At 43.4% G+C, this 15,135-nt stretch overlaps 1 protein-coding gene across 1 annotated transcript in view; it reads right to left on the bottom strand.

Moving 5' to 3' along the window:
* Positions 1-15,135, bottom strand: part of LOC124789105 (tropomyosin-1, isoforms 33/34-like) — a 65,096-nt gene that overhangs the window by 28,724 nt on the left and 21,237 nt on the right. The window contains exon 2 of the mRNA XM_047256393.1: positions 8,043-8,371. Within this exon, the coding sequence (XP_047112349.1) occupies positions 8,043-8,371 (329 nt within the window). The remainder of the gene's footprint in view (positions 1-8,042; positions 8,372-15,135) is intronic.

The following is a 15,135-nucleotide window of genomic DNA, read 5'->3' as shown; positions in this document are numbered from 1 at the left end:
AAGACAGTGCTTTCAACTATCTCTTCCACCATCTTTAGACATAAACTGTGTAAGTGAAGTGTTTCAACTCTGATTCGACTTATGATGCTGAGCAATTGACAATGACCAATGCTCTACTGTGGAACCTCGACACCATGCCCTACTTGCAGAAATCCTATGCACTGGCTGGACTGCAACATTCTGGGTGCACGGATTTGCTTCCATTTGCCATGGACAGCAAACATTTCGCATCATGCACAAACTGCCCTTGCTGCTTCTGGTTGCCCTATTTCTGAAAACAACCATGGAACATATCCAGGTTTGTCCAGAATAACCTCAAAACTGGGCCTGCAATTGTAGTCAATTTATTTCTAGCTAGTGGTGTCATAAATGAACTTTCACTTCATGAATATTCCATGACCTACCGACGTGTTATCCACATTGTTGATGGAAAAGCTTGCCACCATGTGCCACTGCAACAGTCTCAGTGTCCTTCCTTCCTCACAGTGGCCAAGTCCAGCCAACTTCTCCCTATCACTTCCGATTCTGATGTCATTGTGCCTGGCTGGAGTGATGATCTTCGCATGTCAACAACCCCATCTCCCCATGACCTGCTCCACACCCATGCAGCACAGAACATTGCCATTTGTCTCACACCCAGGCCTGAGCAGAACACCGCCAAGCACACTATGCCCCCACTAATGCAACTGTGCCATGATTGCACAGCTCTCTCTTGCAGCCAAGTCCACTGCACCCAGGCAGAGCCACTTCTGTCAGCATCATATAATGTATGTCCCTACTGTAGCTCAGTGCAGTGACCTGCAGCCAGTCAGAAGAAATGACTTTGCACTGTGCAACCATGTTCCATGTACTGGCACATTTGTGTACGATTGCCACCCAACTTGTGCCCACCCAATAATGCTTGCAGTGAATTTATCTATCTGAGAGGACTATTCTAGTTGCCTCAATGTTCCACACAGCAGTGAATCTTGTCTCACTCTACTGACAATGACTGCTGCCAGATTTCACATCTCTGATTGTGCACATGAATGTGATCTTTTCATTAACTCAGGTATTGATGAGTATTCTGTGAGGCTTCCACCCTATCCTCTAATGAACCATTTCCCGGCAGACAACTTGCTGCTGCTTGATTGCTCATTGACAACAGATGAACCTACAGCATTGCAGCCACATTAAGCTGAATTACTTCTCTCCTTGTTCGTACATCACATCACATCACGTCACTGTACTTTGGCGTGGGCCATTGTATCCGAAGACCTTTCACACTGGCCCCCACCTGCTACATTGACTATTGAAGACAAACAGCAGGAAGACAATAGTACATCTGTCTACACACTTAAGCAGTGTGCCTCCTCAGCTGACGAGTTCTTAGTGATTCAGCAACACTAGGCCAGCTGCTGTGTGGCATTTGACACACTCTGTACAGAGATTGTGTTGCTCCCACAACATAATAATGACACACTCACAGCTCTCACCATAGCATGTGAGTAGCTCACTGTCTAGACACACAACCATCATGATGACAAGTGTGACAGTGTACACGTAACCCCAGTCCCTGCGACTGTTAATGACTACCAGATGTCTGACCATGCCCATTCTCCAGTCCACTCAGCATCTGTGCTGTCACTGATCACGGGCATGCAACAAAACACACATGACAGTACAACATGTTTCTCCTGGCCACCTTGCTCCTCTGCTGTTGGCATCTCCGGGCACATCTCTCTGGCTGGACAGCACGCTGTCACCACATCACTTCTGCATGACTCAGCGGAAAACAGCTGAATCATTAAAATTACCAAGTAAGCAGCAACCAGTCGCAAAATCATGTTTTCTTTATTTACTTTTGCAAATCGATTTCAATGATTAACAGCCATCACGGTGCTACAAATACAAGAATAAAAATAATTAATAACAGTGACCAAATCAATAAATGTAAATAAAGCAACGTAAAACCAATTAAATGTATACAGATGCATTAAACCATTTAAAATGCACATACAAATTTACCTTTCAATGAATATGTACCCATAGTAGTAACACTGGCTTAAGCAGACGTCAAACATACATCGAGAATTGACTATGATAACGAGAAAACATAAGGGGGCGCTGCAAAGCATACCCGCCCTCTATACGAAAAGATACAGCTAAAATAAAAATGAAAAGAAGAAATGATATACAAAGTGAGGTAAAATATAATGATAAAATACTGAAATATTTACAAAAAATGGATATATTGACAAAGTACAGTTATATACGCCAAAAAGCGATTGTACAAATTAGAAAAAGGGAACAAACATAGGCGAGAAGCGCACCATAGAAAAATTTTTAAAAACTTTAAAAATAATATTTTTAAAATTATTTATCATATTATCGAAGCGTGAAAGTTAATCATAATGCCAAAACGTAAAACGGTGTTGGCAGGTGGAGGGCTCACGACGCAAACCGAGAAACAGCACGCAAACAAGCGAGCAACCACACTCGCAAGGTAGCCGAAAGGCGCTGCTGCCTACACCGAAACCCACACCTCTGATTAGGAACACTAACACAACAACAAACACGACCCGACCTGCGGTCAGCAACACCACAGTAACACCAACCGCAGCTACGCCCGCACATCAGAAGACTGGTTTTCCCCCCAGTCGTAATACAACACTACGGGGACCTTAGTGTCCTCAACACAACATTTGCGGAAAGGCACACACCTTGCACGCTGCACATGAAGTACTCTGGGGATAGGGCCTCACTGTACGTGTCAACTAACAACGGATATAAAGATCTCCTTGTCTTCCTCAAAGAAAAGGGGATTGAACATTGTACATACAGGACTGCTGAAGAACGAACACAGCAGTACGTGGTAAAGGGAGTGGACCCCAATACCCAAAACACTACAGTACAAGCGGCACTCAACTTCCTAGGATTCAACTGTAAAAGTGCTTCCAGGATGACGGGCTTCTGCTCCCACCATCGTCTACCACCCTACCTGGTCGAGATGGCCGACACGGCCACCTCCTGTGGCCTTCTGCAGATAAAAAGTCTTCTGCTGATGGACATAGGGGTAGAGATATACGAACCACCACAAGTCCCCCAACAATGTAACAACTGCCAGCGGTTTGGTCATTCGGCCCTCCGCTGCGGCCTGGCACCCCGTTGCCGCGGATGCGCTGGCAAACACACATCCCACGCCTGCACACTAATCCAAGAAAACATACGCCGTTGCGCCAACTGTGGCCAAGGCCATGCGGCCAACTACAGGGGCTGCAATGTGTACAAAGAGGCGCAGAGGCGCAAAAATCAAAAGTCGAAGCCACCCAACGTCATAACACGCCCAAGGCCCGCACCAAACCCTGTTAGGAATGGTGTATCATTCGGCATGGCTACACGCCCTGGAGGAGCAGAGCAGGCCACAGAACCTCTGCGCCCAGCACATGCACCTAACACAATCACTGCAACAACAACACAGCCGTCTCAGCCAACATGCAACACTACAGCCACACCGGTACCAACACCAGTCCCCAAAAACAACACAACCCCACCCCCTGAAGCCACTGCCTGTGAACCTACACACGACACACAGAAAGACACACTTACACAAGGACCCCCAGAACCAAAAACCCAGAGAAGGCGTAGGCGACCATGAGGTAACAGGAGTGGGAACACACGTGCACCACAACAAAGTACCCAACAACAACAAAACACTGACACACGGACACACAGTCAGCAAACCAGTGATACCAGCACACACACTACTCTACCTGTCACCACATCTGTAACACAGGCACCTCAAAATGTTCCACATAACAACAGCACAAGTTGGCTTGTGAAATGGCGTGTTAAGAGTAAACATCGACAAGTGCGAGGCCGTTCTGTTCACTAGAAGACCGAAGCAACTGCGCAAACATCAGCACTGCAACCCAATAACACTACACACATGCCCAATACGTTTCCGCGAGAAGGTCAAATACCTCAGTGTCTGGCTGGACAGGAAACTACTCTGGTGGGACCACATTCAACACATAACCAACAAAGCTAACACGAGGCTCAAACAACTCTACCGTAAGCTTAACAGGCATAGCACACTGAACAGGAGGGTGTCTAGGTCCATGTACATGACACTTATTCGACCCCTGATGATGTACGCAGCCCCTGTCTGGGGATATGCTGCACCAACTCGCCTGCGCCGTCTGCAGCTCATACAGAACAAAGTACTCAAAATCATAAGCGACGCTCCGCGCTACACACGCATCGCGGACCTTCTCCGGGAATACCGGCTAGATACTATCATGCAGGTATTCCAAAAACTCTCCACATGACTGTACAATAACACGAGACACTCACGCAACCCGTTTATCCTTTCTCTGAGTAGCTACGACCACAACTATAGATGGAAGCATAACAGACCAAAGACACTACTGGCTAGGAACTAAACATCTATGGTCCATTGAACGCTAACACGACAGTACTGGCAAGCCCCTGCAACACAGCTATTACTGGCAACCCCAGATGTTTGACCAGCTGAAAAACAGGCAACTGCAGGGAAACCGTACTGTACACAGCACGCAAACCAACCACACACACACCCCCTATACCATCTGTGAGCCGATCTATGACTGATCGCTCACTAATGTACAATGACCTTGAACTGTTGCAGGGATGCAGCAACTGCAGCAAGTACCGCAACGAGCTCCAGCAACGACAAAGGTAACGATGCACGATACCTCGCACTAACATAACCACACCTTGCATGCACTGTCGCAGATAGCAAGCCGCTACTGCCCTTACTACCCGTCCTACTGTCGCAGAGGTTTTTTTCCCTTGGTGCTTGCCTTGGCACTTTTTTTCCTTTGCCCTTACAACCATTACCCTTCGATCACTTTCGTCCAATTTCTATCTCCTGATGGACCATGTTAATTGCCACGTTGCCTCGATGACTTTGGCGTCGCTCCTTCATGCTCTGCAGTGCTGGTGGCTGTCAACCATAGCAACCACATCACAGTCAAGCGAGAGTGACTTTGTGGACTCACTCTGACTGCTGCAACTTGCTCTGTTCATGTATGGCTGTCTTGTATTCATTGGCTTCAATAAAGTTGTGTTACTCTACATATGGATCACATATTCAATATTCTACACCCATCCATATCGCAAGTCTTCCCTTTGTGACCACTTCAAGATTAGCACAATCATTTCAGAATCTGTGTAACATAGATGATGACTCAGACTGCAATGTAGAAATCGTATCTGCTGGTGAACAGTGCTTGAAATGTGCATTCATGCAACAAATTGATCAGTAACACACTCCCATCCTCTCAAATCTGCGTCAAAGATCTAGGTATACACATAAACAAGCCTGTGGTATTTCCTTTTTTCCTAGTGTCTCAATGTTTTTCAACACATTAAATGTCTGTTACTAGTCTGATAACTGTAACAAGACCTTTGTGGCAGATACCTGTTACAAGTAAATTTTTGTCCTTCGACATCTTTTGATTTACATTCATAGTGGTCAAAACTAGTCACCATTGCTGTTACCTATGGATAAATGTGCAGAAACAGGGCAATTACATGTAACATTAAAGATATGGACTTAGTGTGCAATTCAATTCAAATTAATAGCATCATACCGAAGTTCATGTTGGACCATGAGCAGGAGCCACTTCTCCCCAGATATTTCTATTGTTGACAGAATAAGGAGACAGAGAACATTTTACCTGAGCTATTATGAGGAACTTGCTTCACATACTTATGGTACATAGTCTGATTGTGTAAGTGTGACTCAGGAGATTGGTATGATGCCTATAGGCAGGGTCAGTGTTGTGCCAGTTGTTGCACATTGTTGCCTTGTCTGTAATGCCATCAAACATGTCTGGCATTCAGCAGTCTTCTCAATGGCTTTGAAAAGATAGTACAAGAGACAAGTATATATTACCACCTCTACGAGGGACAGTTAATCACATTCTTACACTATTATAATTGAAACACCATAACTGAAACAATATAAAGGGGGCAGGGAGCAAACGACAGATTTGCATGACGTTCATTGCGCGCTTATATATGCAAATAATTAGTACTGCGGAGCAACCACACAAAGTAGGCAAAAGTAAAAAGCCATCTAAATTCTGCCTATAAGGAAGAGTTATGCAGTGGGTTACTCATTCAGAAATAACATTTGAATGTTGTTTGTTTGTGAGTAGGAGAAAAGTCGACAGCTACATAACAGAACTTGACAGCTGCATGATCTTGGCCTTTCAAGACTGCAATTTAGGATTCTGCAATGCTGCTAATTGCATTTGTCGATGCCCCATGACTGTAATGCAAATACAGTGTTGATTGCTTCAGGAGGGAGATACTCAGGACTATGCAGGAGCTCAATGGCTCCATTTGATTAATGCTTGAGAAGATAGACATATTTTTCACCAGCAGTGCAGGATTGTGCAGCCATGTTATGTACTTCGAGCTAGGAAATGGGATTGTTTGCAGGAAGACAAGCATCAGCACTGGCGCTGTGACGATCTTTGTAGCACCAGGATTTGTGTGCTGTGTCGTCTTCCCTTGATGGTCTGCTGCATTGCTGCCCTTGGCATGACAGCAGAAAGAGGTGTTCTGAGGTGGTGCACCGTGCAACAACAGCGGACACTGCAGCAGCGCCACATCACTTACCAAAGGAGTCCCACTTCTGCAGTTAGCATTATGGTGGACATACATTCTCAGTTCCTGATGTGATGTCTTAGTAAAGAACAATTTGGGATTAGAGCACGATCCAATTCCACCCATCTGCTTTGACCCACAATGTCATATTTCGAGCAAGACTGGGTCCACACAATGGGTTGACATTGACACCAGCAGTGTTTGTCCAGTGTCTGCATGGATGAAAGAGCATTGGAAGCAACACTGGCCTTAATGTTGGTATGACTCTGTTGTTGTTGGTACTCTGACCAAACATGAAAGGACGTTGGGTAAATATCGATATGTTGAGGAAACATTGGCACCAATGTTGTTTGTTTTCTGTCTTTGACAATTTGAAACCAAGTTTGTTTGTTCATTCGTTTGCTTGTCTTTTTCGTCATATTTATTTCCAAGCCGAGTTTTTCAAACTGAATCAGGAACAGCAGAGCAATATTATTCACGATCAAAACCACACAAGCACCAGCCTAGATCAGTGTGGCAGACTTTTCTACACTGGCTCTACTCGAATTCAACTGATTGTTGGCTCCAATGTGTGGGTGCTCTTCCATAAACATTGGCCAATGTTGACGCCATTGCTGGCACCAACATGAAGACCCAAATGAAGATAGCAATATCAGGATCCCACAATAACCATGAAAAGCAATATTAAAATTTTCATTAGGCCTTCATAACTCAGACACAGACACTGATATCAAAATCAGTCCCTGGAAATGAAAACCACCAAAAACAAAGTTGAAAACCATAATTCCAAAGAGATTTCCCTTCCGCAAACCTATCATAATCTTATAATAAATGGAAAAGCTGATAATAAGATACTTACGAACCACAGACAACTCCAAATTAAACAAGGCTGGCCATGAAAGATACTACACACACACTTAGAGGGATTAGAGCACGGTCCGATTCCAACCATCTGCTTTCACATAGCCGGGCATAGAGTCAAGGCAGCATGGAATGAACTACTCTTATCTGTCGTCCGAGCTAGGTTCGACTCAATGCCCAGATCCATAAAAGTCGTTGTTATTGGCAGGTTTGTCAGTCCCCGTGTTCTAAATTTTGCTGCCTGTGTACCGTTAACTCACCCTCAAACTGAGTCATGTATTCTTCATATTACATGAGATATAAAATTTCGTTGCAAGTAATAACTCTGTATGAGGTATTCTTCATATAAAATTTCGTTGCATGTAATAATACTGTATGAGCTATACATGATTTCGTTTGAAGATGGGTTAACTGTACACAAGGGACGAAATTTAGAGCACAGGACTGACAACTGTGGCAACAAAAATGGCTCTAACAAGCTCTCGGATGGAACAGAACTCGGACGACAGACTGTGACAGCTGGCAGGGCAGTTGGGACGCACCCAGTCTTCCCGGAGGCGAGGACGAACTCGCGGTAGTTGGTGGCGACGCGCTTGGCCGTCGGGGCATCGGAAGATGAGAAGAAGGCCAGCTGCATGATGGCGTCCTGGTTGTCCTTGAGCGCCGGTGCCAGCTCACGGTAGCGTGTCGCTTCGAAGGCGACGGCCATGTGCGGCGGCACCGGCGGCTTGTGGAAGCGCTCCATCTTCAGTGGGAACAGCCGCTCCAGTGCATCCATCTTGGTCCTCACCGTCGTCGGCGTCCACACTGCTGGCACCAACTCTGAGCGTGCGTACCGAGCTGCTGGGCTGTGGGTGTTCACAATGAGAACCTCCAGGGATGTACAACAAGTCAAATACAAATGCAAATCGTAGAAACTTATTAACTTTATTAACAATAAACTATCACTCCATTGATTAATGCTATTCATACCTATACCAGCTAAATTTAATCACCAAAATTTGAAAGAAAGTAGCTACTTGAGTGGCATCACCAAAATTGCACGTGGAAACATCCAGACTCCTGAGGCGTCACTCGAGTGACGCCATTTTTATCCATGCCACTAAAAGATGAAGTCGCTTTAACTTACAAGAGGACTGTGCCCATTCATCATCACCAATGTCGTCCAAATTTATGGTACTGTATATACAGGGCTTCGGCAGAAATGAAAGTGCCAAAAGGGGAAGTTCCAGATGGTCAAGCATTTAGAAAAAAGTAGCATTTTTCGCACACATCGGGCACAGCATAAGCCATTTACGTTAGTTTAGTTTCCAGGCAGCAGGTGGCTCAGTGGATAGAGTACAGGACGATAATTTGAAGGTCATGGTTCGAGTTCCTATATGGAACCTTTTTTTATTTTCCATTTGTACTTTATTTACACTACAAATATACTAATCGAGCTCCTATATGGTACCTTTTTTCCATTTTTACTTTATTTAAACTACAAATATAATAAGAAAATGCTTAATATATTGTAAGCAAAGTGATGAAACCTTATGTGCTGGAGAACAAATTTCTTTCATTAACTGGTTCATGGGGAAGACAAGCCAATCCATAATTATATGAAATGATGAAGGAGGGTTGCCATTGTGCAGTAGTAAAGTGATTTTTTTCCAAATGCAAACAGCTAGTGCAACCCTACAATGCCTGTTTTTGTCGTCATCTAAAGAATTTGATCTAAAAACTTCAAAACTGCCCTTATCTCTATGACAGAGAAAAGAAATCACATCCAAATAAGACTGTATCAAAATACATTCTTGTATATCACAAGCTATCCTCACCAATATTTGGTGAAATGGTGACTTACTGCTAACTGTGTGATGAGAGTAAACCATCAATGAATGTAAACAAAGTTCGTTTTTCTACTAAAACTTTAAAACAATCATGTAACTGTACAAATGCGGTGTTTATAATGTGTGCAACAAGTTCCCCTCTTTTTACGATATATGTTACCCCAGCAAATCAAAATCATCAACTATAAAACCCCAGCAAATCTAAGTCATCAACTCTAAAATAATAAAACTATCTATTTTTATGTACCAAGTTAATGTGTACACTTTATAATCCCTTCATCAATATTTATTTGTGGTCCCCAATTCTCCTTTGCCCTTTGTTTCATGCCTTTTATCGTTAATAGATACAATATACTGAGCATTATTTCGGTTTATTTGCCATGTAAGTAATTTAAAAATTGAAAATAAAAAGCGTTTCCACATAGGGGCTGGCACATATCGCCAGTAGTAGGGCAACAGGGGTATCGCCCCACATTGTGGGTTGGCTACTTCAGGGGAAATATACATTCATTGGCAATTCTATTGTTCTCTCTCAATTGACTGGTCCTTAACCTATAGTTCTGCTAAGAGGATTATGACCCCATTAGAATAATCCATCCTTTTGATTGACAAGTCCTTAACTTGTTGTTCAGTTAAGTGGCTTTCCATGTCAACTCTACCCTCCCCCTCCTCCTCCCACTCCCCCTCCTTCCTTCCCAGAGGGAACTCCCCTTGGTGATACAAGCACACTTTTGATTGATTAATTAATTAACTGAATCAATTCATTAACAGCTCCACCTCTAGGTAACCACCAGTCCTACCCCTCCCCTCCTTCACCTGGAAAATGGTGGGAAAAAGACTCAACTGATTGGTCATTTACAGGATATAGATTGACACATATGGAATATTGTTTAAACAATTCAGACAATGTGTGGAATATTGTTTATGCAAACTATTGATGGGACACAAGGCATTATCGGATTGATTGACTAATTAATGAAATTGGTACCTTTTGTGGGGTGCAGTTTTTCCCTGCTTCCTGTTGGTGGACACTAGGATTGGAATATTTGGCAGGAGTCGATCCTGCAACCATCCAGTTTCCAAGCACTACTGGATTTGTTTTCTCTTGCCTTCTTTCAGTGGGTACTGACACAGTTAGTTCATCTGGTAGGAAGTCTATTACTTTGGATGTACTGTATCTGAAAACTTCCAATTTCAGATCAGTTGCATGCTATGTCGTAAACAATTTGTGGGAGGGGCAGGACAGATGCATGCTCACAGTACAACTACTTGAACAATAAATTGATAAACTTGGAATTTGGTTTCATGATTTTTAAAGCACTATAGAATTCCTAAACTGGTTCTCTCCACTATATTCAGGAGGAGGACGAAGGGTCTACCACTTGATGGGATAGTACCAACAACAACAACAACAACAACAACAAATACCTCTGCAACACAGAATCACTGTGATGTAGTGAGAAGCACTAAACATGACAAACTTAAACCATGATCCAAATCCTAGTAATAAGTTGTCATGGCTAGATGTCAACTGAGAATTTGTCATTGTAATTGGGTTTTTAATGCACTATAGAATTCCTAAATTGGTTCTCTCCACTGTATTTGGAAGGAGGAAGGCCTTGCTGCATAATAGGATAGAGACAACAGTAAATACCACTGCAAGATGCAGTGCACTGTGATGTATTGAAGAGCACTAAACATGACATATTTAAATCACAATCTGGTCCATAAAAGTAGCTGCATGGCTAGATGTTGGAGATTGCTGAAACACTCTCACATCCCGCATGCTCATGTCCCGAGGTCCTCAAAAAATGGCTCTGAGCACTATGGGACTTAACATCTGAGGTCATCAGTCCCCTAGAACTTAGAACTACTTAAACCTAACTAACCTAAGGACATCGCACGCATCCATGCCTGAGACAGGATTCGAACCTGAGACGTAGCGGTTGCACGGTTCCAGACTGTAGCGCCTAGAACTGCTCGGCCACACCGGCCAGCCGAGGTCCTCACACAGTGCACCAATCCTCTCATACGCCATCAGTGCCAATGCTCGAAGATTGGTGGATCTACCACCATGGCCATAGCCACAGTCATGGATGCATGTGTATGCCAGAGTGCACCGCCTCCAGCCATGCAGGGCATCAGGGATGACTGGAGGGGTAGGAATCGAGATGTCATCAATATGTCCAGGACAAACACCCTTCATTTTAAATCTCCTCAAGACATATGTCCATTTCTATCCCCATTCACCCAGCACACTGGGACCACTTTGCTGGCCCCCACTACCACAGATAAGAGCAGACAAGCTGGTGCATTCATTATGCTTAACAGCCCATTGCAGGCTGAGCTAATCCGTTACTTCCGGTTGCCAAATCCTCGTGACTGCTCTTGCAGCTAGCTGCAGTGTACTGCAAAAGAAGCAGCTGCAGCTTGGATGTATACAATAGTTCTAACCAATTCCGCCACCGACATAGAGCCCACTAGAAAAAAAAAAGAAATCCGCTTTATCTATTCCAAGACAGCAGTTTTGTTGATCATACACTTCAAATTGCGCACATGAAATGTTGATTTTTTCCCTTTATACAAGTTATTTTCGAAGAAAGAAGAAATCAGGGCATACAAACTTTTCCACCTTGCTGAAGTATTGTTACTAATGAAAATCTTGTAACAGTATGGCACAGGCTACATTGCTTCTAAATATTTTCTCACCAGGTAGAAACAGATCTGTTCTCATCAGCTTAATATCTGTTACATCATATATCACACGACTGAAATATTAAACAATTTTTTGGCTCATGACAGAGTGCTAATATCACAGGACGTTCCTCACTTCAAATTCCCTTAAAGTAGGCAAATGCCTCCCCACATACTAAGTCTCTTAAGGTAACAGCACAAAGAAGTTGTAAATATAAGTCTTATACAATGTATCACTTTATAAATTTGGTAATACATCTGATTTTATTACAATGGTCGTTTCTCCCTGTGTAACTGACAGACTGGAATTTCCTTAAAAGATACCACCGCAACAAATAAAAAAACACCTCATTACCGCTCCAAGTCAAGAATCATATCCATGGTACCCTACCTATCGCTTCCACCCACCACATGGCACGTCATTGATGTCAGATTGATAGACCATTTAATTAAATTGATAATGAGAGTCACTTTCCATGGCGAGTAATTTTTTTCCAGCAGAATTACACTCACCACGTATTTCAAATGGCAATCCCTGGAGGTAAAATGATGTTCTTTGTGAGGAATGCTATTGAGAACAGACATTTGAAGCTGACTGCAGTAGGATTCCACTGCTAGCAACAGGTATTTCACGTAAGGACAGCGCTATTAAAAATACGATCACAACGACAATGTTACTATCACCCCACATAAAATGTGGTCTTGGTTCTACAGGCACACGCAAGAGCTGCTGATAGCATTACACATTCTGGTAGAAATGCTGTCTGCAACTTGGAATCAAGTCTATCCAGTCAACCACATACTTGTATTGGATACTATTGAGGCGTTGTTTAATAATTACACATGATTACAGCCAGTGGCGAATCATATTCACGCCACTCTCATATCTCGAAATAAATCACTTTTTTAATCTATCTGCTAAGGATCCCATACAACAAAAACTCGAGTGTGGCTTTTTTGAGACAGTCCCTCTGTATCTTGTACCTACTCTTCAGTCTCTGCCCTGCCCCCCCTGCAGCTTTGTTCATGTGATAATTCCAATTTAAGTCAGAACTGAACAGAAGTTGGAGAACACTATATCTAAGACCTTCTGCATCCCGCGGAGAAACAGGGTGAGCCGAGTTATGCGACAGGATCTTGTTTTGACCACTTGATGGAAAATGGGGACATGTTGTTGTAGCTCTTTCAATCGCGTACAGTGTGCAAGGCCAGCAGCAAATGGAAGCTCTCTCATGCAACACAAAGTAGTAGAAAATATGGTTCAAGCAGTTACAGCGATGTTTCTTATCAGAAATATTAGGAAGACTTCTTATCATACAGGAACTGAGGGAAGGGCGAGGATTTTGCTGCTACATTGTGTTATGTATTCAATCTATATGCAGGTAGTGCAGACTGAAGGAGATCTGTAGCATTCATGTCTGTCACCCAAACATTCTCTCCCTCCCCATTATTTTGTCCTATCCAACAGCGAAAAACTACGAACTGTAAAAACTACACTAATGGCACCCAGTAGAGAACTTGATAAGATATTACTGCGTCCCATCTTCCTATATATGGAAAACAAATACCATCTGTATGCTGGCATCGAGGATACAAGGCGATCCTATTAAATATACAGGTATTGGAGCAGGTGGCTCATGATTGAAGTCGCTTGCACAGACCAGTGTAATGTTTCGTCACCTGTACTGTAGGAGGACTACATCCTACAGGCTAATAATCACAAGAGAGTATCCCTGTGTCATTACTTGATACTTTGTCTTTTTGTGCTTAACACATCCAAGCAGTGTATGACTGCAGCTACATACACCGCCATCATTTTGTTTTTTCCACCACAACTTCGAGGTCTGTGTCAGATGCTGAACCAACATTAACATATCTCCATCTATTGGCTCTCACAGAAAACTGGACACCGCATTGTGCTGCTGCTTCCACAACCCACACACAGGATGATTGAAATAAAATACAGAGGCGGTGTTTCTTAATGACAAAATATGTGCAAGACATCGACACATATGGAAACTGGAAGAGATTTGCAGCATTGTGGGGCATTTACAAACAGTTGTCAGAGAGTTATTGACAACCTCTACATTTAAAGTCATCTTTCACAGTGACATGATAGCAGATGTCTAGGTGTTCCATTTCGATTGATCCCTCACATTGCAGTCATGTATGCAATCACTGTTTCAGTGCTGGCCATCCCCAGAGGGTTTGCTCCACCAAGACACTCTCTCCATCCAAGCACATGATATCAGTTAATCATTATGTGGTAATCAACAGCATCCCAGTGGGCAGATGGGATGGAAGAGACACCGTTGATGTACAGTAACAAGGACCGCAGTTGATAGTTCGACCAACTTTAGCAATTTTACCAGTTTTTCCTTGATTTCAATGCCAACCAATGACATGGCAGCATGCTCCCCAATTTCTGTATCATCACTAATCCCCTCCACTAATTTGCGAGTACCATATGCTAGACTGCCAATGTAGATAGATGTATGCCCATTCATTGTTAATTCTCAAATGTATATATACCAAATTATACCAGACAGCATCCTGTGGCGCCGATGAGGTCGACACCAGCATCGATAAGCGTTCATCTTTGGACTTTGAGCATCGTCTTTGGACTCTGAGCATTGTCTTTGGGCTGTTCTGCCATGTTTGGTTCTTTGTGAGCCTTGCATGTGTTTAGGTGAATAAATGAACTACTGCTAAATAGGTGTTGTTTGGTCTAACCAAACCGAACAATCCCCAAACTGGTGACCCCAATGCTCAAAACGCCGCTTACGACGTCAGAAATGTGTACAAGATCGGATTTCTACGTCCATCGACTTCGCATCGCGCCACATCTGGATGCAGTGTACAGGAAGTGTAATTAGTGTGTAAATTCCCGACTCTTGTGTGAATTGTGCTTTTTGGTAACTTTCGTCACCTTCTCACACATCGACAATGCGACCGAGGGGCACACGTAGTCTGTCAAAACCCGCTCAACGCGTCGGTAATTTCACTTCCGGACAGTGCAGTGCTCCTTCGCCCATTAATTTGGAAAATTTTGACTTGCCTTTGTGTGATAATTATTACAGTGACATTCGTCTGTGCAGTGCTTCGACAC

Source organism: Schistocerca piceifrons, chromosome 3 (genome assembly GCF_021461385.2).
Source record: "Schistocerca piceifrons isolate TAMUIC-IGC-003096 chromosome 3, iqSchPice1.1, whole genome shotgun sequence".
Lineage (NCBI taxonomy): Eukaryota > Metazoa > Arthropoda > Insecta > Orthoptera > Acrididae > Schistocerca > Schistocerca piceifrons.
Note: the sequence above shows the minus strand (reverse complement) of the source record. Positions and strands in the feature narration are given on the sequence as shown.